Source organism: Danio rerio, chromosome 16, assembly GCF_049306965.1.
Source record: "Danio rerio strain Tuebingen ecotype United States chromosome 16, GRCz12tu, whole genome shotgun sequence".
Lineage (NCBI taxonomy): Eukaryota > Metazoa > Chordata > Actinopteri > Cypriniformes > Danionidae > Danio > Danio rerio.
This window is the reverse complement of record NC_133191.1, coordinates 46,227,135-46,249,302: the sequence shown is the minus strand read 5'-3', so window position 1 is coordinate 46,249,302 and position 22,168 is coordinate 46,227,135. Positions and strand designations below refer to the sequence as shown.

Here is a 22,168-nt window from a genome sequence, read left to right as displayed (position 1 = left end):
TTTATCATTTACTGTTGGCGTTTTATTTGAAAACTCCAACTAACATTAAAATGAATGAAAATTCCTCGTTGCCAGATATAATGAAGGCATCGAATAAACCAAATGAAAACAAATAAAGGCAACAAAATTAAATAAATAAACAATTCCAGCCAAAATCAATAAACAATATATACTAGCGTTGCAGCAGATGGACATTGTATTAATAGTGCAAAGTTTTTTTTTGCACAAATTGACCAATTGCAGGTTTGGAATGTGTAAATATCCTGTTGATATTTAGAAATCTTGCTGTATTTATCTTCTAAACTCACGATTGTTCCCGCATGGTAAATCGTTATGGTGTGTAGGCTATATTTTGGGTTCTGTTGATGGCTAATTAAAAATAAAAAACCTTTCTAAAAATGTACGTGTTGTTTATATGTTATTGTTCATATTTTACAAGTGTTATTTCTACCCCTATGAAGATAACAAATGCCAACAACAAATATAACAATAAGAGAATATATTATTTGTGCTCATATTCAGGCTAGAGTGTATAAAAGATTGTTTATTTCTGCAGTCCAGCATGTATTGCTTTTATTAAAGTATAACAGCTTACATCACACCGTTTTTAAACCGTATATTATTCTGTATTTTTAAATGTAAGTGCTTCTGTTTACATCAGCGAGCCTTTGTTATAGTCCAGTTACCGGCACCTCCTCTGGCTCCATCAGACAGTCCTTCTGCGCATGTCAAGGCTCCAATTTCAGCAGTCTTTTGCGACAGTTTGTGCCCGTCAAGCAGGCGTTTTGCCCTCAAGGCGTTCAATGGGAAAAGGGGCTGTTGCGTCGTCCATATTTTTTATAGTGATTGTTTGAAACCTATTTGACCATTAAATCGCTCACCTTACTTAAGATGTGTGCGCTCTGCTCGTCTCAGTGTGCGAATAAGACCGAATGCTGACCGCATGTTTCTAACTGTGTGTGCGCGCCGCACACACACACAAAAGCATGCGGTCTCATTCACGCTTTTAAGAGCAACAAATGTGTACAACTGGAAAGGGGGCGGTATATGATGCAATAATCGTTTAATCTCCATGCATTAAATGCATCTCCATGCACTAAATGCAATGCATTAATCTCTATTAATGTTTTTTCATAATCGTTAGAAGCCAAACTCGAAATTGGATTTTTGATTAAGTGCACAGCCCAACTCACCCCCACCACCACCACCACGCCAACACCGACAGTTGTTGGTGAATTCTCACCGCAGTAGTAAAAATTGTCACAGTCACAGCCCTATGCTCTCTACTCCTCCATGACCACCACAGCAGCTGCTCAGGATATGGCCTGGTCCAGGATTGTGGAAACCTTGGGATCATCTCTTCACAGGTCTTGAATCGCATCAGTGGCACTGCATAATCTCTGGGGGCCTCGGGATGAGTATCCCCAGGTAGAAATAGAGAATAAAGAGAATAATTAGCGAAGCTGCTGTTCATAATGTATATAAAGAAGATACGTGAAGCACATTCATGCATCATACCATTGCTAAAAAGATGGGTCTTTAATCTAGTTCTGGTTTTAAACTGAGAGAGTGTGTCTGAGCCTCGGATATTATCAGGAAGTCTATTCCAGAGTTTAGGAACCATAAATGAGAAGGCTTGACTTCCTTTACTTGACTTTGGTTTTCTAGGTACTACCATAAGCCCTGGGTTTTGAGATCTTTAAGAGCGAGTTGAATTGTAGCGAAACAGGAGGTTTGTTAGATAAACAAGAGCTAGATTATTTAAAGATTTATAGGTAAGAAGTAATATTTTAAATTCAATGCGAAACTTAACAGGCAGCCAGTGAAAGGAGGATAAAATTGGGGTGATATGATCATTTTGCATTTTGTACTAATTGAAGTTTGTTAATAGAAAATGCTGGGCAGCCAGCAAATAGTGAATTACAGTAATTCAGCCTAGAAGTCATAAAAGCATGGACTAGTTTTTCTGCATCTGAGATGGATAGCATACTTCGTAACTTTTCTCAATATTTCTCAGATGAAAGAAAGCAGTAATTGAGACATGGATATATGATTTTCAAAAGTTAAATTGCTGTCTAACATGACACCCAGATCTTCAGTAAAGCTAACGCTAACTTTATATCCCTCTAATTGCAGGTTGAGTAGTGAGATCTGCTGTGTACAAGATTTAGGCCTACTGACTAAAAATTCTGTTTTAAGAGAAGAAAATTGTTGGTCATCCAGTCTTTTGTTTTAAAACAGTCTGCGCGCACCCTGTCAATCACAACCAAACCACCACCTCTCCTGACAGCTTAGCGGGACGCTGAAAAATATACCCGCGAGTTTACTCGCACGTGACTTGTTTCAGCTCTTTTGGTCCGATTAGAAACTTTGCAGTGTGAAAGCGAACCGCTCCAAGAGCAAAGAGCAACAATGTAACAACTGTAATCTCTGTTTCGGAACAACTGAATCGATTCACAGGTGTGAAAGCACCCTAAATCGATGATTATTTGCACAAATGCTGTTTCTGTACTGTGATGAGGCCTGAAACCTGACTGAAACACTTCAAAAACATCGTTCACCTGCAGAAAGAAGCAGAAACAACTTTTTCTAGTATTTTTGACAAAAATGGAAGATTTATTTATTTATTTATTTATTCAGTGGAATGTTTACTGGATCTGAAGTATAAGGCGGTGCAGAAAGTTTAACATCTTCTATTTTCTGTTTAAAGCCTTCTATTTTATCACTGAAAATTGAAAGTCATCACTACTAATTTGTCAAACAGCTCAGGGCCGCGGCACGGCGCGCACATGACAGTTGATAGTATCACACACCAGACGTGCACATTCACATGTTATTTAAAATGAAACTATTCAGATGGCGCTCTGTGGCATGGCAGAAATATGAACAGTCATGAGTCATGGCTGGGTGCAGTGGACCGGCGCTTACTTGCGAATTCTAAAATGCTTGGTGCTGCGTGTTGCCGAGCGGCGCTTCCGGAGCGCGACCTGCTTTACGTTCTTGTTGCAGCACCGAAATTAGACATCGAAATTCATATGCTTATTTGATCCGGTTCCAAAAAGGAGTTAAACCAACTCAAGCTCATTCTGGAAACGTAGCCAAACGGACGTTTCTGGAGACCGCGATTTCCGTGGCCGGAGGTCTGTATGGCCGCACTTAGTTTTTTTCAAGTGAACGCTGCGGGGCGGTATGGCGCCGCTCCGCTCCGCTCCTCCTCTTCGCACTCGCCAGCCGACGGCTCGCTTCCGAGAGGAGGGCTTTCTCGCTGCAACCAATTTGTCCGCTTAGCTCGCAACGTTACGTCAGTGGAGCGGAGGCCCGGAGGAGGAGGAGCCGGCCGCGGGGACGACCGGGATTGGGTCCGGGGAAGAGCGGTTCCAGAAATCAGGTAAGATGAAAAACTGAATCCAAAAAATAAGGGCGAGAATGCGGCGGGATCCGAAAACGCGGTCGAAATCAAAGACGAGGGCTTTTACTTTTTTTTTTTTCTGGACGGATTTTGCAAACCGTCATTTGGGTTTAGGGAAGGAGGAGGAGGAGGAAGAGGAGGGCGGCTGGGTCGGCCGATCAACAAAAACTGCTCGAATACGTACCTCCCAGGACGTATTTTGCAGTCTGCAGTAATGTCCGCGGGGCTACGTTTCCACAATGAGCCCGGGTTGAGTTAAACATAAGTCCGTTTCTCTGGTTAACATTAAAAATATCACTAAAGGATTGATGCAACTCCCCCACCACGTCTGATGAGCCTCATGCTTACATTAGAATCTTATATAAGAGTTGCTTCATTCAAACTAATATAGTCATTTTGTTTCAGCTAGGTTTCAGTGAGACAGAGTGCATTAGGATTGTTATCTGTTATTACTTCATTTATAATAAGTGCTTTAGGTGCTACTGACCTGATGTTTAGGAGACCAAGCTTTAAGGAATTAGCATTTTCCCTTTTTTTTTTGCAGTTTTTCTGCTTTTGATTCTTTCAAAATTTTTCTAGAGCATACAGTACGTTTATTTCTTGATCTAATAATACGAGAAACAGACACAGTCTCCATGGGGTTAGCCAGATTTGCATTACTGTGATCTAAGTGGGATAAGCAAGAGTCTTTATGGCTAAAAAGGGAATTTTGTGAATTTTCACTTACTAGTCAGACAGAATGAAGCATCTTGTAGATGTTGTCTGACAGGAGTTCAGCTCCAGCTCGACTGGGGTGCAGCCCGTCACCACGGAAAAGCCTAGGACGCTCCCATAAAAGATTCCAGTTATTGGCAAAAAGCAACTTCTGTTCTTTACACCATGTTAATAGCCATTCATTCAGAGCAAAAAGTTTACTGAACCTTTTATTTCCCCAGCAGTAGGTAGGAAGTGGTCTAGAAACGATGATCTGCGTGGCAGGCAAGGTGGGTTGAACCGTCTCGATCAGGCTCCTGAAGTCCCTCTTCAGAAACTCTCTGTCTGCTGCAGCCCAGTGTCGTTCGTCCCCACGTGGAGGACGACAGCTCCGATGCTCTCGCCAGCGCTCAGGATAGCGGTTACCATGGCAGAAACATTATCAACACGAGCACCGGCAAAGCAGTGAGTGCATACGTTGTCACCTGTAGTGAAAACAGCGCAGACGTGGCGGACAATGGAGTCACCAATGATAGCCACATCGCGACCCGTCTCGGGGAGACGGGCAAATCGGTTTTTCCGTGGAGACCTCAAACACAGTAGGAGGAGACTTTCTGCCCAGAGACTTGGTATGCACCTTACGCAGCTACACCCAGGGGGATATGGCAGGTGGGTGCCAGAGTGAATGACCCTTAGACGAACTGCGTCCTTGGTGTGCTGGGCCTGGACAAAGAAACAGTCGAGGTTGAGGTAGAAAGAGTGTTGAGTTTGTATTGCACACTTACCTCAGATGAGCAAGCCGCAGCACGGGGCACACAGATCAAAGCCCTTTGTTCCCAGAGCTGTGTTCGCTTCATCTCGAGATCGCAAATCTGGCTCTCCATTGCTTCCAGCTCCAGCTCCAGCGCCTCCATTGATGCTTCTCCTGCACTCAAGAATGGACACACAAGCGACATTGTACAAAGTGAAGAGCAAAGCCTGTAAGTGAGACAATGAGTGAATGAAAATTTATGCAGTGTACTTTGACGTTGGGCAGAGTCCACTTCAGTAGGCAAGGTTTTCCCATCCCCTTTCTGGAACATCTGGTCCAATATTTCAATGAAGTAGAGAAGTATTTGTGAACAAGCTGAAGAAAAACTTTTAATTATTTAACACTTGCTCACCCATATATAGATATATACCCATATATACAGTTGCAATCAGTAGTTTACATACACTGTATAAAAAGGCACATAACCAAAAAAAAAAGTCAGATGTTAATGTGACTAAACTCTTTTTTTTTCAGGTAGGTTAGGATTATCAAATTTGTTTCTGTTATGCTTAATAGCGGAATAATGAGAGATATTTTTTGAGAAATTGTTATAACTTTTCTTGAAAGTCAAGTTTACATACAATAAGATTATTATGCCTCTGAAAAAGCTCAGATGATGTTGTCAAGGTTTTGGAAGTTTCTGATTGGCTAATTGACAACATTTGAGTTAATTGGAGGCATAAATGTAGAATTTAAGGAAAACTTCAAACACATTGCTTTCTTGTGTGACAACATGGGAAAATCAACAAGCTAGAATCAACAAAAAAAGCCAGATTACAATTTGCTAAATTACATGGGGAAAAAGAATTATTACTTTAGACATGTCCTGTGGTCTGATGGAACTAAGATTGAACTGTTTGGCCATAATGGCCAGTGTTACATTTGGAGGACAAAGGGCAAAGCTTATAAGCCTAAGAACACCATCCCAACTATAAAGTACGGAGGCGGCAGCATCCTGCTGTGGGGATGTTTTGCTGCAGGAGGGACTGGTCCACTTCACAGCATAGATGACATGATGAAGAAAGAACATTATGTAGAAATACTGAAGCAACATCACAAGACATCAGCCAGGAAATTAAAACTTGGCCACAAATGGGTCTTCCAAACAGACCATGACCCTAAGCATACTGCCAAATTAGTTCAAATGTGTTTAAGGACATAGTGAATGTCAACAGTGAATGTTTTTGAGTGGCCATCACAAAGCCCTGATCTCAATCCTATAGAAAATTTATGGACAGAGTTGAAAAAGCTTGTGCGAGCAAGACAGCCTACAAATCTGACTCAGTTACATTAATTCTGTCAGGAGGAATGGGCCAAAATTCCTTCAAACTATTGTGGGAAGTTTGTGGAAGGATACCCAAAATCGGATTTATCAGGGGAGTCAGATTTTGAGACAGCTTTCCTTCTCCTCCTCTTGCGGGTGGAACCACATGGTTTGTGCTATGCACTGGTCACTACTAACTGAATGGAGTAGGAGCACAGTTATGTTTTGTTGAATAAGTTGAATATAAAAGTTATGTTTCAAAACCACCCAAATTTTGTCAACACGCCAATGCCATTTTTTACCCGCACAATTAAATTCAAAACTGCCAATTAGGCGGGAAACCACCCAATCTGGCAACACTGTCTCCAAGTACCACCATAATGGCCAGTACTGAAATACAGTAGCGTAGTAGGCCTAATTAAGCAGCAACAGTACTGCACAGTTTAAAAATGAGGCAGATTCTCTTCTATTATTAAGAATATGCATTGTTTCCGGATGCATTGTATATGTTATTGTCAGTAAATGAGAACATTGTAAATGAGAACTGGTTCTTAATTGACTTGTCTGGTTAAATAAAGGTTATTAGTTTCTTGCCACCACAGCCTTGCTTTCGTTTTGTAAAATGGTGGCCATGTGAAATAATCACATGGCTGCGCGCCTCTTTCACAGGCTCTGTGCCAATATGATGATGATTTTTAACATCTGTTGATGCGATGCATTAAAGGGGCACCTAGGTTACCCTTTTTCAGACTTAATATAAGTCTTTTCTCTAGATTGTGTATATAAAGTTTCAGCTCAAAACACCCTCCAGATTTTTCATTATACCTTTTACAAGATGCTGTATTATACTAATTTCCACCAGGGGGTGGTTTTGTCGTACTGCGCCTTTAAGCTTTAAGGCGAGTTCTGCCCACCTACTGTTTCTACGTGCCTTCCCGCTTGCTTTAATCTCCTCCCTCGGCTGCATCAGACAGCAGACAGACAGACTTAGAAATAAGATCTCACGTAGCGTTTGTGAGAAATACTACAGTAAGAACTAATCTTTACTAATCAGTATTGTGAAGTTGCATTGATGAGTCACACACAATATCGTTACAAAGTTCACGCGCGCGCACACACACACAGAGATACACACGCACACCGCAGCTGACACAAACACACACACAGGCAGGCAGACAGACAGAGAGCGCTTAGCTTAGCACTGTTTTTGCACTCAAATGTGACAGGATACAGGCTAACCTCCAGTGCTGTGTGGATATCTGTTATGCTAATGTACAAAATAAACCTGATTTAACTTCCACAAACCGGGATTGAAACGTCTTATTTTATAATTGTTCTGACATGCGGCTGTGCTGATAAAGTAAAGCTGAAGTAAATCGCTGTAATTAATTACACACATGCACTGTTTTAAAACACTTTAAACATGTGAAACTTACTCTTAATCACATTTGATGATGATTGCTGATCCTAGCAACCAGAACAGACTTTTTTCAAACGAGTCGCCTTGATAACGAGTCATTAGGTGTTTCGAGTAAGAGTGACTTACTGCTGGACATGTCAGGATGGGTTTCTTCCTCCATTTCTCAAGTGTAAGTACGTGCGATTAAAGTTGCCTCATTTACTCTAGCTTGCAAATGTATTTAGTTGTGATTTGTTACTTGTAACCGCGTGTACTGTATGAGGTTAACTCGCTTTATTGTCATATCGGGTGCAAAGCCACGTTTAAAACGCGGCGCGTGCTGCTTTGTTTACGGAGCTCCGTGGAGAAGGGTAGTGTGTGTGTGTGTGTGTGTGCGCGCGATGTCGTCCGGAGGTGTGTGTGTGTGTTTGTGTGTGTGTGTGTGCACATTGTCGTCCGCAGCAGGGTTAAGTGTTTGTGTGTGTGTGGACGAGGGCAATATGTGTGTGTCTGTGTCTGTGAAAAGAGCAGAGTGAGACAAGCTAGAAGATCTCCTCAACTGTTTTTGGAGTTTTTGCTCAATAAAATAGTTAGTCGTCGGTATTTTCAAGTCCATAGTCTGTATTTACATTGACCCACTGGCAGCTAAAATCCACGCCTACACTATCGAGCGTGTATGAACTGTGATTACTTTTATATTGCTGATTAGCTGTTGGGCATTTCACTCTCTCACTGAAGGCAGTCGACCAATCGCAACAGACTGTCATCGGTCCAATCAGCGCAGATTAGCTTCGCGCTAAGGAGGGGTTTGGGAACAAATGAATCACTGGACGATTCATACAGGAGTCGCTGGAATAATTAGGTAAAAACAAATGCAGATTATTGACCTTATTCTCCGCAGACGAGCGCGCGCTGCCATTTGAATCTTTTTGGCACGAGACTTCCGGTCTCATTCACTTCCATTCATTTTTAGACATTAAAAACTGCTCGTTTCGCTGTTTGATGTTGCAAACTGATATTTCCTTGTTATATTATTCTACTTGGTCTGTAAAGTCATGCAAACATTTGTTTGTAGAGCAAGTAGTTTGACCGTTTTTTGCCGTTTATTATTCCTTGTCATTTCTCCCATAGGCGACTGAAACGGAAGTTCTAAGACAATCGCGAAAACAGGCGCACTTCCGCATTTTAGAATAAGGTCAATAAGACCATGAAAGTGTTTTTTGACCTTGCATGCATATTAGACTGTTGTTGGAGACCCTTACAACCAAGATATGACCCTATTTCATGTATAATATGGGCTCTTTAATGCGCGAAGCTGTCAATAAATTTGGTGGGCGGGGGGACCGCACTCCTACGTAAAGTTGTGGTCGTTCTGAAAACCGATCTAATTGGTCCACCGTTTTTATGTTGTTAAATTGGAAAAAAAAAGGACTGGGTGTGTTTATATCACCCCAATATGATGGTCTATACACTATATATACACATATGTTTGTCCAAATAGCTTGAAAAGTAGATTTTTCACCATAGGTGCCCTTTAAAGTAAACAAAAAGAAATTTGAATGACCCTCATTCAGTATATTCATTCATTAATTTTCTTTTCGGCTTAGTCCAGTTATTAATCTGGGACCGCCACAGCGGAATGAACCGCCAGCTTATCCAGCATATGTTTTATGCTGCAACCCATCTCTGGGAAACATCCATATACACTCATTTACACTCATAAACTACAGGCAATTTAGCCTACCCAATTCACCTGTACCGCATGTCTTTGGACTGTGGGGGAAACCGGAGCACCCGGAGGAAACCCACACGAACGTGGGGAGAACATGCAAACTCCACACAGAAACACCAACTGACCCAGCCGAGGCTCGAACCAGCGACCTTCTTGCTGTGAGGCGAAAAGCACTACCTACTGCACCAACGCACCGCCCACATTCAGTAAATGCGTAAAATTAAATTAGAATAAAACAAAAGAACTCTATATCACATAAAATACTTCAGATCTAAATAAAGCAGGTGCTTTTACATAAAGGAACCTTATCAGTATGGTTCCCAGCTTCCAGTTAGTTCAGCGGCATATCCCTCCAAAATCTGTACTCTGGAAAAGAGTGTGATTCATTCGGTTCTTGACTTAAAGGTGCAGTAGGTGATTGTCTTCAGAAACATTTTTTGTTGTGCTGGTTGAAAGTCTCTTCACAGTCCAATAGTAATGATTACAGTAAATGATCTAAATGTGTTTATATGTATTTTTATATTCTGTGTAAAGTATAAAACTAAAAAATCTTCATCCAATTAAATAGAGTCGGACCGACATCTCCCGTAATTCCGATTAGCAGGTCAGACTGTCAGTCAGCATATGTAGATTTGGACTTCTGCGCATCTGTTCATGCAGATCCGCCATTAGCACGTGCCCGTCTGCATCACAAACGCATGCGCACGAGCGAGCTGCGGGCCGATCGCCAATGCCGAGTCGGAGGCGCCGAAGGACAGACGAGCTCGGGCCGATTACTGTAAAGCCAGGCGCGAGTATAATTCGCCTTTAAAGCGGCCGCGCGGTCACGAGACTGAACGGGAGAAATCAAATGCTAAATTGAAACTTTTAAAAACCTGAATCAGTATTGGAGTTACTTTAGCACGCAGGAGGAAGGACGACACCATGGCTGAAGTATCACTGTTAGACAGGTAACGTTGTTTTAAAACTTAGTCAGGCTAAGCTTATGTTAGATTGTGTTGTTATGAATGACCTATATGCACAGACGTTGTTCAGCCACTGAAATCTCCTGGTGAATGATTAATGTGATTATTCTCAGTTTCATAAGGTCCTTTGACAGCATCTATAATGTAGATTTATATTTAGTTTAACAACAAAACATCAGTAAGTAGCGCTATTCCACCTAACCTGCTTTATTGAGCTGAAGTTGCTTTTATATTCACATTTGGCCATTTTTGAACAATGACAACCTTCCTATACTGTTTACCATGCTACTCTGAATATTCGCTCTGAAATAGCATGTAAGTGTGGCAAAGTAATTAATGTAATTCCTGTACAGCGCTGGCACTAACTAACTGGCGAATGACATGAACTAGTGGGTTGTCTGTCTGCTGTTGTGACGCGGTGCGCACGCTCGCGATTTCAGGGGGTGTGGCTTTGAATCGCAGTCCCTCCCCGCCGTCCAAAGATAATTTGCTAAGTGGTTAGTATTTTGGCAGATCACCTGCTGCACCTTTGAGAGTAACTGGTGTCGCATTCCAGGTTCATCACAATCTGAGGTAGAAAGACAACATGACAAAAGACAAAACAAATTTGAATAAAAGTCTCAGAATAAAACATTTAAAGGTATAGTTCACTATTCTGCCACCATTTACTGCCAACTACATTTACATTTCCAGCTGCAACCCAGCACTGGGAAACACCCATACACACTCTTTCACACACATATACACTATGACCAATTTAGCTTATTCAATTCACCTATAACGCATGTCTTTGGACTGTAAAAAGAAATGAAAAATAAAAAAGAATGAATGAATTTTAGTACCCAACAACTAGACGCAAGTAACAAAATACAATACTGTACCAGCTGTGCGTGATGATGGTGTTAAACAATTAGTGATGCACAAATGTGAGAGTTGTCCTTTCCTTCTGTAAAGCTGGGATCCATAATGTTGTTTCCTTGCATAATTTTTTACTTTTCTGTAACAAATGAATACAATACAAGTACTTTATAAAGTCATTATGCCTGTTTTACCACAAGCATGAGCCGAGCAGCACAAATGGAGAGCAGAAGCAGTGCGCAGGGGTTTGCCTTTCACACCAACTGCGTCTGCAGCCCGCAGCTCATCGGCGGCTATTGCACAGATCAATCTCTGTCTGTCTAGTTACCTATACCTATAAGTCTTTTAGGAGTGTCATTTATGCCTTTAAAAACTCAGAGAATTACCTGTGGTATGATATCATTTTGTGTTTGATTGTCAGGATGATGTAGGTCTATAGTTATAATATTTATACAATGTAGTTATAATGATATTATACATGATCAAACTAGTGTGCAACTTAAGCGAAACTATGCTAAAATTGTTTTAAATTTGGTTTTGTAGTTCAGGCCCAAATAAATATTTGTTGCCTTTTTTAATTGTTTAAGTTTGTTTTATTGAATATATAAAAATCTGTGGATATTATTGATGCATTTATTGGGTAAAATTGCTGCTTTATACTGTCATTCAATGTGTTTTGGTCATGATCAATGCACTGTCACTTTAATTGAGCGTGAGCAGTGAGGCAAAATATACCCAGCGCCAAAAACATGGCACTGTTGCTTCAGTGACACTCACGCTCCGCGTGCTCTATTCTGTTAACATGGATGCTAAAAAAACATGCTCATGTTCTGCTCCCACTTACAAAGTGAAACGAGATATATCCAGCTGCAGGCCCGCAGAACCACACACGTTTTAGGCACACACAATCTAGGACACACGATTTAGGCAAACCATATATGGTAACTAACTCTTTAGCATTATCGCCACCTATTGAATTTCACAAGTATGGTTTCCCATTTCAGTCATTATTATTATTAATATTATTAAATCGTTAGGATCATTTTAACATCTCTGCAGTTTCTGAACTCAAATTATGTAAATAAAAATAATTGGTTAAAGACATTTATGACTTTATTAATTTGTCCACATACACAAAGAAAACATTATAGACCGTCTAAATGTTAGATTAACTGTAATAAACTAATTCAGGATCTTAATCTTATCATACTTGGTTAAAATCACTTTGTTGTAAAATATAAAAAGCAAACAATAATATGTCACTTTAAAATAAATTAGCCTACTATAGTTAATCATTTAAACAATATATATAGTTATAAACTGATTATCTTAACTGATTATCTGATTGTAATTATGAGTTTATATATAGACAACTACCTTTTGCTAAACTGTCACAGCTGTTAGTTATAAATATATATATATATATTTACTTACTTATTATTTTTATTATTAATAGTTAATTTGTTCCTATGGCAATATTGTGGTTTAAAAACAATTTATTGCTTACTATACATTGCTACAGTATTAAATGTGGGAAATCACTTATTAAAAGGTTATTAAAAAGTCAAGCAAAACGATTCAATTGCTTGAGTAAAATATTAATATAGTGTTATACATTTGTTACATGTAAAAAGATTTGTATTACATATAATGTATTATTGTCTATATTAACTTGCAATTATTTCCTTCCACAAAAATTAATCCATTATATAAATTAAACCTGTCCAAATGAGATCGTTCAGCAAGGCCAGCAAACGAGTATCTGCTATATTATTGTCAGATAATAATGACTGATTAGCTATAATAGCTGATTAAAAACTGTTCAGTCTATTATAGTGAATGGCGATCGGAAACAATGCTCCCCATTCGGCCGTCTCTATCGCAATATTTGTAAAATAAAGTGAAGTAAATGCTATTGTTTATTGTATACAATGTTAACCATATATATCAAAATATATTGATGACGATGTCCAAGAAGACGTTAATAACATTAACATCCGTCGTAACCATATATGGTTTGCCTAGATTCTGTGTCCTAGATTGTGTGTGCCTAATGCCGAGTTCAGACTGCATGATTTTCAAACTAGTTGTGTCACAGATGTTTTTACACAGCATGACTATCTGGGCTAGCGTTTCGTCGCTGCTTTGTTTACACTGCAAGATGGTTCGGCGACATGGACATTCACATTGCATGACTTTACTATAGGGAGGATCGCCGACAACTTCGTCCAAACTACGTCTCAGCCAAAAGCATGTAGTATATCTTTTGTTATTAACTACATAATGAGAAAGAAGCCTTTAATGGGGTAGAACATGTACATGTTTGCTCACCTGGGTTTTAAGGGAATTAGCCATTTTTCCTCAACGTTGATAATAAACTAAGTTCTTTCTGTATGAAACGTCAAACAGACACGGTTGCTCCTGAGTCCTGTCAAACCTCCACTAGTTTTTCCTCCATTTCGTGGGTCCAAATAAACCGAAAAAGAGCACTTTTAACTTCTCCCCCAGCCTCCCGCTGGCCTGCAGCAGGTATACACACACGCACACACAAGTGAAAGCTGCTCTCTCATTGGCTGTAGGCGATCGCCGATGTTATTTTCAGTCAAAACTCAATTCACACGGCATGATTTGAATCGCCGACAGCTCCAGATATTTAGCATGCCAAATATCTCACAGCCATCGGCGACTCATCTGCGATTCTCTCAGATCGCATCTTTGATCATTCATACTGTGTGATTGTCACTCACGTGCACGAGCAGCGATTTGCCTGTGATTTCAGGCATTTGTCTGCGATTTCTCAAAACCTGTCGGTGAACCAAAATCGGGGTTAAAATCACGCAGTCTGAACTAGGCATAAAATGTGTGTGGTTCTGCGGGCCTGCAGCTGGATATTATTGGTGTGAAACACTTGCCACAATACTGTTTGTTTGGACTTGATATACCAAGTACAAGATTAATGATGTAATTCAGTTTCCAGGCTGTTTTAAGAAACTTAAAACATGCATTAAAGCTGCAGGTGATCTGCCAATATGCTAACATTAGCATAATTTTGAAAATTTATGTCGTCCGAAGCCACGCCGCCTCAAGTCATGAACGCACACTGAGAAAATTACGATCTGATATATATATATATATATATATATATATATATATATATATATATATATATATATATATATATAATATATATATATATATATATTAAAAAATTCAAAATTAACAACTTGAAAAAGCCAGGGGATGACAACAATCAGGGAAAAGGAAAAAAAAAATAATTTTTACAACATGTAAAGGATTGCATACATAATACAACAGTTTTCTTATTTCTCAGATTATAGATAGTATATAAAGCTAATATAAAACTCTGACTTCAAAATAACAAATAATGGCTTGCAGTCACTGTACTTGCTTTTGTGTACTAAATTTTGCCAACAGAAGTATTAAATTTATCAAAAAGTTCTCTTTGTTTAATGACCTGTTGAATGTAAGAAAATCAAATAAACATTTTTAAAACAAAGTTGATGACTGGGCATAAAGTTTATTCGATTAAAATAGCAGAAATCGAACCAAAAATGAACTACATATGGGCAACCTCAAAACAATTGATACCACAAAACGATAGACAATATATAATATAACACTAGATCATGTCCTTCACCAGTCAGAAAACTTTATTCAGTGTAGTTGTAGACAAGCCAGGGGTGCAGGAGTTAACTTACATTTCCCCAAACCTCGTACTGGGGTAAAGTTGGTTTTATACCCGCACAAAGGACCATTAATGTAAATTAATTTGTATAAACCACGAGCAAAATCATCTTCACAGAGGTTATTAAACGGCTAACGAGGCCGTCATACTCAGCAGTTATTTAATCCATATTATTATCCACATAAGTTACAGTTTTTATCACTAGTCATCACAGGAGCTTTTCAAACCATTAAAAACATTACCTGACGACACAAAATATCTCAGTAATATATTTTTAAAATTAAAAACTTACCTGGATAAATGAAGGAGCTGAAATGGCGGACCTCTCCGTTTGGAAAAAATAACCGTCACTCTCAATAGAGTGGAGGAACTATGACGTTAATTTGTATGCAAAAACCCGGAAGCGAGTTAGCATTTTAGCACTTCCGGTTCCCTCGTCCCAAAGTCAATGGGTTTTTTGAATGGTGTTTCCGTAAAATCGCTTAAATAAGGTCCGTGGCTAACACAAATTCAAGGTATTTTTACGTTTTGTTCTACGATATAAAACACATCAGTTACAGCACAATTTTGAATTTTGAATTCGGCCATGCTTCTTTAAAAAGACGGTTGCTATCAAGTTGCTAAATGGGACTACAGGCGGTGTCGGAGACATTACACGTCATCGAGCTGATCTGGGCTGGAGCGCAGCTCGCTTGTGTTGGGCATTTGGATTTGTCTGTTATTTAGGTATTTTCATGAATAGTATTTTATAGTTTTTTGTGTTTTTCTAATTAAGAATGCAGATGGTGTATAGATCATGCCTTCACATATAAAGGCTGTCAAAACAGATTCATTTGTTGATCATTTATTTTAATTAAACTATATTATGAAGATACTGCTCACCAGTTCAGCATGTCTCTCTCCTGCCCTCAGTAATGCAAACGTGTGAATAAATGTGTAAAAATACAGACATATTAACTGTCGTTTTAACGTGATCAAGTGATTTTTCATCTTTTTTTATTCATCTGAACACATTTTACTCAGTCATAACTGCAATATTTACACTCTTCCATAAAACGTACAGCAGATGACTGTATGGGCTGCTTTTCGCTGTACGTCGTGACATAAAAGGAATATTGAATGTTGCTCTGTGTCCATCATGATGGAACTTGCACCCATTTGATAGTTCTTCCTCATGTCTGTCGTCTGTTAAGGTAAGCAGGCTGTGTGCACGCAAGCGATACACTTATTTAAATATGTCTGATAAAAATACTATATAGGCAGATTTATACACGCAGTTTTAAAACTTTTAGAACAACCGCAAAGCGAAACAGATATTTCCCACGTAAAAACGATCCAAAAGGCACATAGGTCTATGTATTTGTGCGTATTTATTTGTTTATAATATATAGCGTGGATTATAATATAATATACAGAGAGATTAACTCTTTGTCATGGACATTATTTCTAAAATAAGCTTGATAAGTTGTCTGTAGCAGGGTGGGGCTGACGTCACAGACGAGCGCCCCGAGGGCTCTGTAGTCCGTTTATAGCCTAATGTTAGCTTTTCAACTCTTGCGTTTGTTTTTAAGATCCAAAAGTGCTCCAAGTAGTATTTTCGTGTGAGGATTATCCGGCTGAACAAAACATGTAAGTGTAATAAACTGTTTGAACACAGAGCTTATTATTTGCAATCTTCGAAAAGCCTATGGGAAAATCCTATAGGGATTTTCACGAGGGAACCAGTTTTATGCTAGCAGCCGATTAGCCTACAAAGTGACGTCATAGTTCCTCCACTCTATGCTCCTCCCCAGACCATATTCGCCAGCAGGGGGGCGTTTTACAATTAATTGCTTTTAGAGATTGAACAGTCTGAAGGAAATCAATTAGCTTATTTATTTCACAGAGTAATTTGTCAAAAATAAAATATTAATTGGCAACACGGTGGCTCGGTGGTTAGCGCTGTCGCCTTACAGCAAGAAGCTGATTCGAGTCCCGGCTGGCTGGGTTAGTTGGCATTTCTGTGTGGAAGTTTGCATGTTCTCCCCGTGTTCACATGGGTTTCCTCCGGGTGCTCCGATTACCCCCACAAGTCCAAAGACATGCAGTATATAGGGGAATTGAATATGCTAAATTGTCTGTAGTGTATGTGTGTGTACTGGATGTTTCCCAGCACTTGCAGCTGGAAGGGCCTCCACTGAAACATATGCTGGATAAGTTGGTGGTTCATTCTGCTGTGGTGATCTCTGATGAATAAAAGGAATAAGTCAAAGGAAAATAAACAGATGAATAAAATATTACGTGTCAGGAAATATATGAGATATAAAAAAATATATATTATAAAATTTCAGAATAACCTGGAAAAAATGTCAATTGAAACAGTAAAAGTTTGGAAAGTAAACAGTTTTTTTTTTACAGTGTAGGGTTTAAGGGGGTTTGGGTTCTCTTCATGTCTCCTCTGGCTTTCTAAAACAGTTTGTTACACAGTGACTCTTGCACATGCAGACATGAAGAGAAAAGCGATTATTTTTCAAATAAAGCAATAGATGTTTTTGAATTTAAACTTCATCTTTGTTCAAATGTTCTATTTATCAAAGAATATAACATTTTATAGAATATCTGGTATTCAAAAAATCAATAAATCAATCAATCAAACAATCAATCAATCATGCAATCGATCGCCCAACAAATCATCATAGAAATGTCTTCTTCAAGAAATGAATTAATATTATTTGTTTTTTTTTTTAAACAGGAAAACATTTTATTACATCCAGATGTAGTCATATCAAACTATTCTAAAAATAAATAAATAATAAATATTTCTAATATAAAATAAATATGAAAGTGAAACATGTGTCCCCTCCATCATCAGAACACTGAATTAAAGAGGCTCTTAATTGCATCTATCTTGAGAAACTGAGACATTGTTTTAAAGGATCACTAAGCTCCTTTAACAAAACAGTACCATACTGTCAGTCATTGAGAACCTTAACATTTCAGGAACTGTTGTCTAGAATGTCAAAAGGGAAAAAGAGAGACTTCTAGTTTTTATTTTACATTTTCATCCTCTGTATTTACCTATATATTTATTTTTACTTATTTTATTTATAATTTTTTTCAAATGGCTTATTATTTATTTGTCAGTGTCTTGATTCAGCGTTACATACTTATTGAAGGCCTCAGAAAATAGGGAGGGGGAGATTGGAGGGATGGTGCATAGAAGGGGGTAGAGAAGTGTAAGTTTGTTTTAGGAATTCTACAGATTTCTTGTTTTTATTGCTATGTATTTCATGTGATCTCTTTGCTGATAGGACTTCTATTTTTCATATACATTTGTAAGTTTGTATAATATCTGGAAAAAATGCAATAAAAATATTGGAAATATGTTTAATCCACTTAAATTTTAGTAGATTTAATAAAACAACTAAGTTAACTTAAAAAATTTTAAAAAATAAATAAATATGAAAGTGATTTAAAAATAAAAACACACATAAAAAACACAAATAGAACAAAAAAATGAAATACAAAAAAATATTTATTCATTAATTTTCTTTTTGGCTTAATCCCTTTATTAATCTGAGGTCGCCACAGCAGAATGAACCGCCAGCTAATCCAGCATATGTTTTACACAGCGGATGCCCTTCCAGCTGCAAAACACTTGGAAACATTCATACACACTCATTCACTACGGACAATTTAGCTTATCCAATTCACCTGTACCGCATGGCTTTGGACTGTGGAGGAAACCGGAGCACCCAGAGGAAACCCACACCAACACAAGGAGAACATGCAAACTCCACACAGAAACGCTAACTGACCCTGAGGCTTGAACCAGCAACCTTCTTGCTGTGAAGTGATAGTGCTACCCTCTGTGCCGCCATGCTGCTCACAATAAAATCTAAAAAAAGTTAATAAAATGCATGCAGTGCAAACTGCATTGATCTAATAATTCAAGATGTTTCTCTCTCTTACACACACACACACACAAACACACACACACACACACTTTGTTTACTATGTTTTTTTTTAATAGGCATGTCCTTTTTAATGTAAACTCTATAAATGCTTTGGCAATTTGATTTGTAACATTTGTCATACCAACAAAGCAATTATTGAGAGAGAAAGAGAGAGAGAGAGAGAGAGACAGAGGGGGGGGGGGGGGGGTTATTATAAATGAATAATTGTAAATATACTGATTATTATTGTTTTTATTACTGTTTTGAGAAGATACATGAGAAGCTAAGTCTAGAGAAGATACAGCTTCGGATCAGATTAAAACAGCATCATTTTGTGACACTGTATAGCAATAATTCATATTTTTATACCACTGTGACGGTTGCATTAAGGGTTTATTTATTGGATTTATTGGGTAATTTAATAAGTAACATAAATAATACTCAACAACTCGTACAACTACTGTCTTTACATTACTATGACGCTTGGGTTTAGGCTTGGGGTAGGGGTAGACGTTAATAAAATACAATTCATGGGAAATTTAATACATAATTTAATTCTTAACTACCGGCTGCAACCGTGTCTGAGCCAATATAAAATCTGAGCTAGCAAAAGCCGAATTTTACCTCTAGAGGGAGCCACAATTTCACTTATGCGAGTCAGATACAAATCTGACTGCGGTATTAAAACCGAGGTGCAAAATATGCGTTCAGGGTATATTTTAACACTTATATATTATTAAATATACTTAATGAGATTTAAGATGATGTCTGAAAGAACGTCACGAGCTTGAAATGACGCGAACATTCTAAAAGAACATTTACATCATCATCAGAACGAGAGTTTCACCGCATTTCACTCGTGATCGCTGCTTACGGCACGTTCAAGCTACTTTTGTTGCGATAAAATCTTGACTTTAGTCTGTCAATATGTGGTTCAAAAAACAAAAAAGTTCTAGTCAGGTCCTGCCACACCCCCCAGAACATCGAGGAGCGAACTGTCCTACAAATATGGAGGTTTCAGCGAAAAACATCAGCTGTGGTTCCTCTGAGTCTGGCCTAAATGCCAGTGTTGAGCCTTCCTCCTCTGTTCAGCTTCGTTCTGGGAGTCGAACACTGAGGATTGACCAGTTTACTCCTCTCTGTCGGCAACTGATTGCCAGGCGCTCAATCCTGCCTGCTCTGAAGCCAAAAACTGTTCCTGTGAAGTGTGTCAAAAAGCAGATCTTCACAGATGGACATCTGAAAACTAGAGCAGTGAGCGCTCCTAGACCTCAGATCAAGGTTTCAGTGAAAGACATCTGCTACCCGTCTGACCTGACTAGTGTTGACCATTCTCCTAATTCTGGGAGTCCAGCAGTGAGGATGGACACACATACGCCTCACCGCCAGCAGTCTGTTGCTGTGCTCTCAAACCCGCCTGTTCTGGAGTCCAAGTATCATGTGAAGCCTGTCAACCAGCAGAGCTTCACAGATGGACCTCCAAAACATCAGGTGAAGGTTTCAGTGAGAAACATCAGCTACCCTGCATGTGTGTCTGATCTGAATGACAGCGTTGAGATGAAGATGAAGGAGGATGTGCCTGTTGTAAAGGCAAAAGGTGTTCCTGTGAAACCTGTCAGTAGACAGAAGTTCACTGATGGACCTCCTAAGTGTAGAGCGAGCACTTCTAACACTCAGAGGAAGGTCTCAGTGAAAGACTTCCCCTTCCCTTCATGTGTGTCTGGCCTGAATGTCCGTGTTGACCGGCCCTCATCTGTTCTGCCTCTATCTGGAAGTACAGCAGTAAGGATGGATGAACGCTTGCCTCTCCACCGGCAGTCAGCTGCTGTGTGCTCAAACCTGCCTCTTCTGGAGCCACACCGAGTTCATGTGAAGCCTGTCAACAAGCAGAGCTTCACAAACGGACCTCCAGAACGCAGCATGAGCTCTCCTAAACACAAGACGGAAGTGTCACTGAAAAACATCAGCTTCCCTCTGTCTGACCTGAACGCCGGTGTTGACCGCTCTTCATCTCCTCTGGCACATTCTGGGAGTCCAGCAGTGAGGATGGTCAAACCTACACCTCTCCGCCAGCATCATGTTGCTGCTCCCACACGCTTGTCTGTATTGAAGCCAAGCTGTGTTTCTGTAAAGCCTTTCGATGAACTCCCTTCATGTTCGTCTGATCTGAAAGTGAAGTCTCAACTTTCCTTACCCAGACTGCCAGGCTTTACAAGTCGACTAGTGAACAAGCGTGAGTCTGTACGTGTCCCTCTGTTCACTAATATGCCTGTTCTGAAACTAACCAATGTGTCTGTGGTGTTGTGATTAAAGTTCTCATGTGTTTTCAGTGTCCATTTGAGGATGAGGATGTCAGGACAAAGAGGGCTCAGCCAGCAAAAAGTAACCCACTTCTGCTGTCAAGATTCCCCTCTGCAGTCTGTTTTTGAGTTTACAGAACTGCTACAAATCTTCCTTTGTGCATCAATAAATTGATTATTGAAAAAATATATGTGTGCATTTATTGATCTTCAAATGTTGTAATGATCTTAAAATGTCTTTGTGTATTTAACTAAACAGTTCTTTGAGCTTCAAGAAAATAATTTTGTTGTCCATTAAACATCAAACCATCAAGAAACATGTCAATTCACCATTTCAATTTCACCTATAGCTTTAAAAGGTTCAATCGCTGGACATAGATAAAAAAACTGATCATTTAATTTGACAGTTATATACTTATTATACTCAAAGATAATGTTAACAATGCAGCCTAGCAATATGTCAGCCTGTTAAACAGATAGCAATTGGTATTAATGAAAATAACGTGTAAAAGGCAGAATGCATGTAGTTATTATGTGTACATTTTGATTACATTTGGTTATAATATTAGAAGGCTTAAGGGAGTTAGAGGTCTCTTAATGTCTCCTCTTGTTTTCTATAAACAGTTTGTGTTCTAGGGAGACTCCATTTTTCATTTTTACAAATAAAAATATATTTTTTTTAAAGCAAAGCAAGAGATGTTTTTTGAATTTAAACTTCAGCTTTGTTCATATGTGTCAAAGTATACAAGATCATTTTGAGGGAAACAATAATAATGGTCCTAACCTATTTCCTGTTTTACATTTTTAATTTCTATACACTGTAAAACCCAGCAGTCAACTTTATGAAATGAAATGAGTGTCGTTAACGAAAAACTGACTGAAAGTTAATTCTAATTATCTAAAAAGAGTTTTGAACTTAATGTTGAAGGTAATGAGTTAATTTAATACCTCATTACTTCAACTCAAATGAAGTAAGTTCACAGCACTCATATAGATTAGTTTTTTAACTTAAATGGTTTGTAGCAATCGTTTTCCTCAAATGGTTTGAGTCACCTTAACTTTTTGGGCTTTACAGTGTAGCCTCAGAGAATCCAGA

The 22,168-nt window shown here is 38.9% G+C and overlaps 3 protein-coding genes across 16 annotated transcripts in view; 1 reads left to right on the top strand and 2 right to left on the bottom strand.

Annotated features, from left to right (window-relative positions):
* Positions 1-4,691, bottom strand: part of LOC108179646 (uncharacterized) — a 50,487-nt gene extending 45,796 nt beyond the window's left edge. For 4 of the 13 annotated variants that reach the window (XR_012392480.1, XR_012392481.1, XM_073926552.1 and 1 more), the window contains exon 1: positions 1,194-3,764. Coding sequence is in view for 3 of the 13 variants with exons in the window: in XM_073926552.1 (XP_073782653.1) it covers positions 1,194-1,678 (485 nt within the window). In the remaining 10 variants the exon portion in view is untranslated. Of the gene's footprint in view, positions 1-1,193 lie in introns of all 13 variants that reach the window. The other 9 variants (XM_073926554.1, XR_012392486.1, XR_012392487.1 and 6 more) reach the window with 9 other exon arrangements.
* LOC137487961 (uncharacterized) lies at positions 3,980-15,214 on the bottom strand. The gene is made up of 6 exons (XM_073926566.1): positions 15,130-15,214; positions 11,155-11,270; positions 10,792-10,841; positions 5,124-5,184; positions 4,888-5,027; positions 3,980-4,825 (listed from the first exon to the last, which is right to left on the bottom strand). Exons 3-6 carry the CDS (start codon positions 10,822-10,824, stop codon positions 4,433-4,435), a joined length of 627 nt encoding a protein of 208 aa, XP_073782667.1. The 5' UTR covers positions 10,825-10,841; positions 11,155-11,270; positions 15,130-15,214; the 3' UTR covers positions 3,980-4,432.
* Positions 15,215-18,850: 3,636 nt separating this feature from the next.
* Positions 18,851-21,235, top strand: si:dkey-199f5.7. 2 transcript variants are annotated; one of them, XM_073924398.1, is made up of 2 exons: positions 18,851-21,005; positions 21,103-21,185. In XM_073924398.1, the coding sequence occupies exons 1-2, from the start codon at positions 19,700-19,702 to the stop codon at positions 21,111-21,113; spliced, it is 1,317 nt and encodes a 438-aa protein (XP_073780499.1). In that variant the 5' UTR covers positions 18,851-19,699; the 3' UTR covers positions 21,114-21,185. The 2 variants fall into 2 exon arrangements, with proteins under 2 accessions (XP_073780499.1, NP_001122288.1); NM_001128816.1 differs by having other exon boundaries at positions 19,748-21,013; positions 21,103-21,235.
* Positions 21,236-22,168: the final 933 nt, after the last annotated feature.

What these genes read in the sequence shown, in the direction of transcription:
- si:dkey-199f5.7 (NM_001128816.1), top strand. Translation starts at nt 19,781, where the DNA reads ATGGAGGTTTCAGCGAAAAACATCAGCTGTGGTTCCTCTGAGTCTGGC. An exon ending in TAGTGAACAAGCGTGAGTCT is followed by an intron (nt 21,014 to 21,102) that starts GTACGTGTCCCT and finishes ATGTGTTTTCAG; the next exon opens with TGTCCATTTGAGGATGAGGA.
- LOC137487961 (XM_073926566.1), bottom strand. Translation starts at nt 10,824, where the DNA reads ATGCGACACCAGTTACTCTCAAAGGTGCAGCAG. An exon ending in TACTCTCAAAGGTGCAGCAG is followed by an intron (nt 5,185 to 10,791) that starts GTGATCTGCCAA and finishes ATATTGGACCAG; the next exon opens with ATGTTCCAGAAAGGGGATGG. An exon ending in CTGCGGCTTGCTCATCTGAG is followed by an intron (nt 4,826 to 4,887) that starts GTAAGTGTGCAA and finishes TTCTTTGTCCAG; the next exon opens with GCCCAGCACACCAAGGACGC.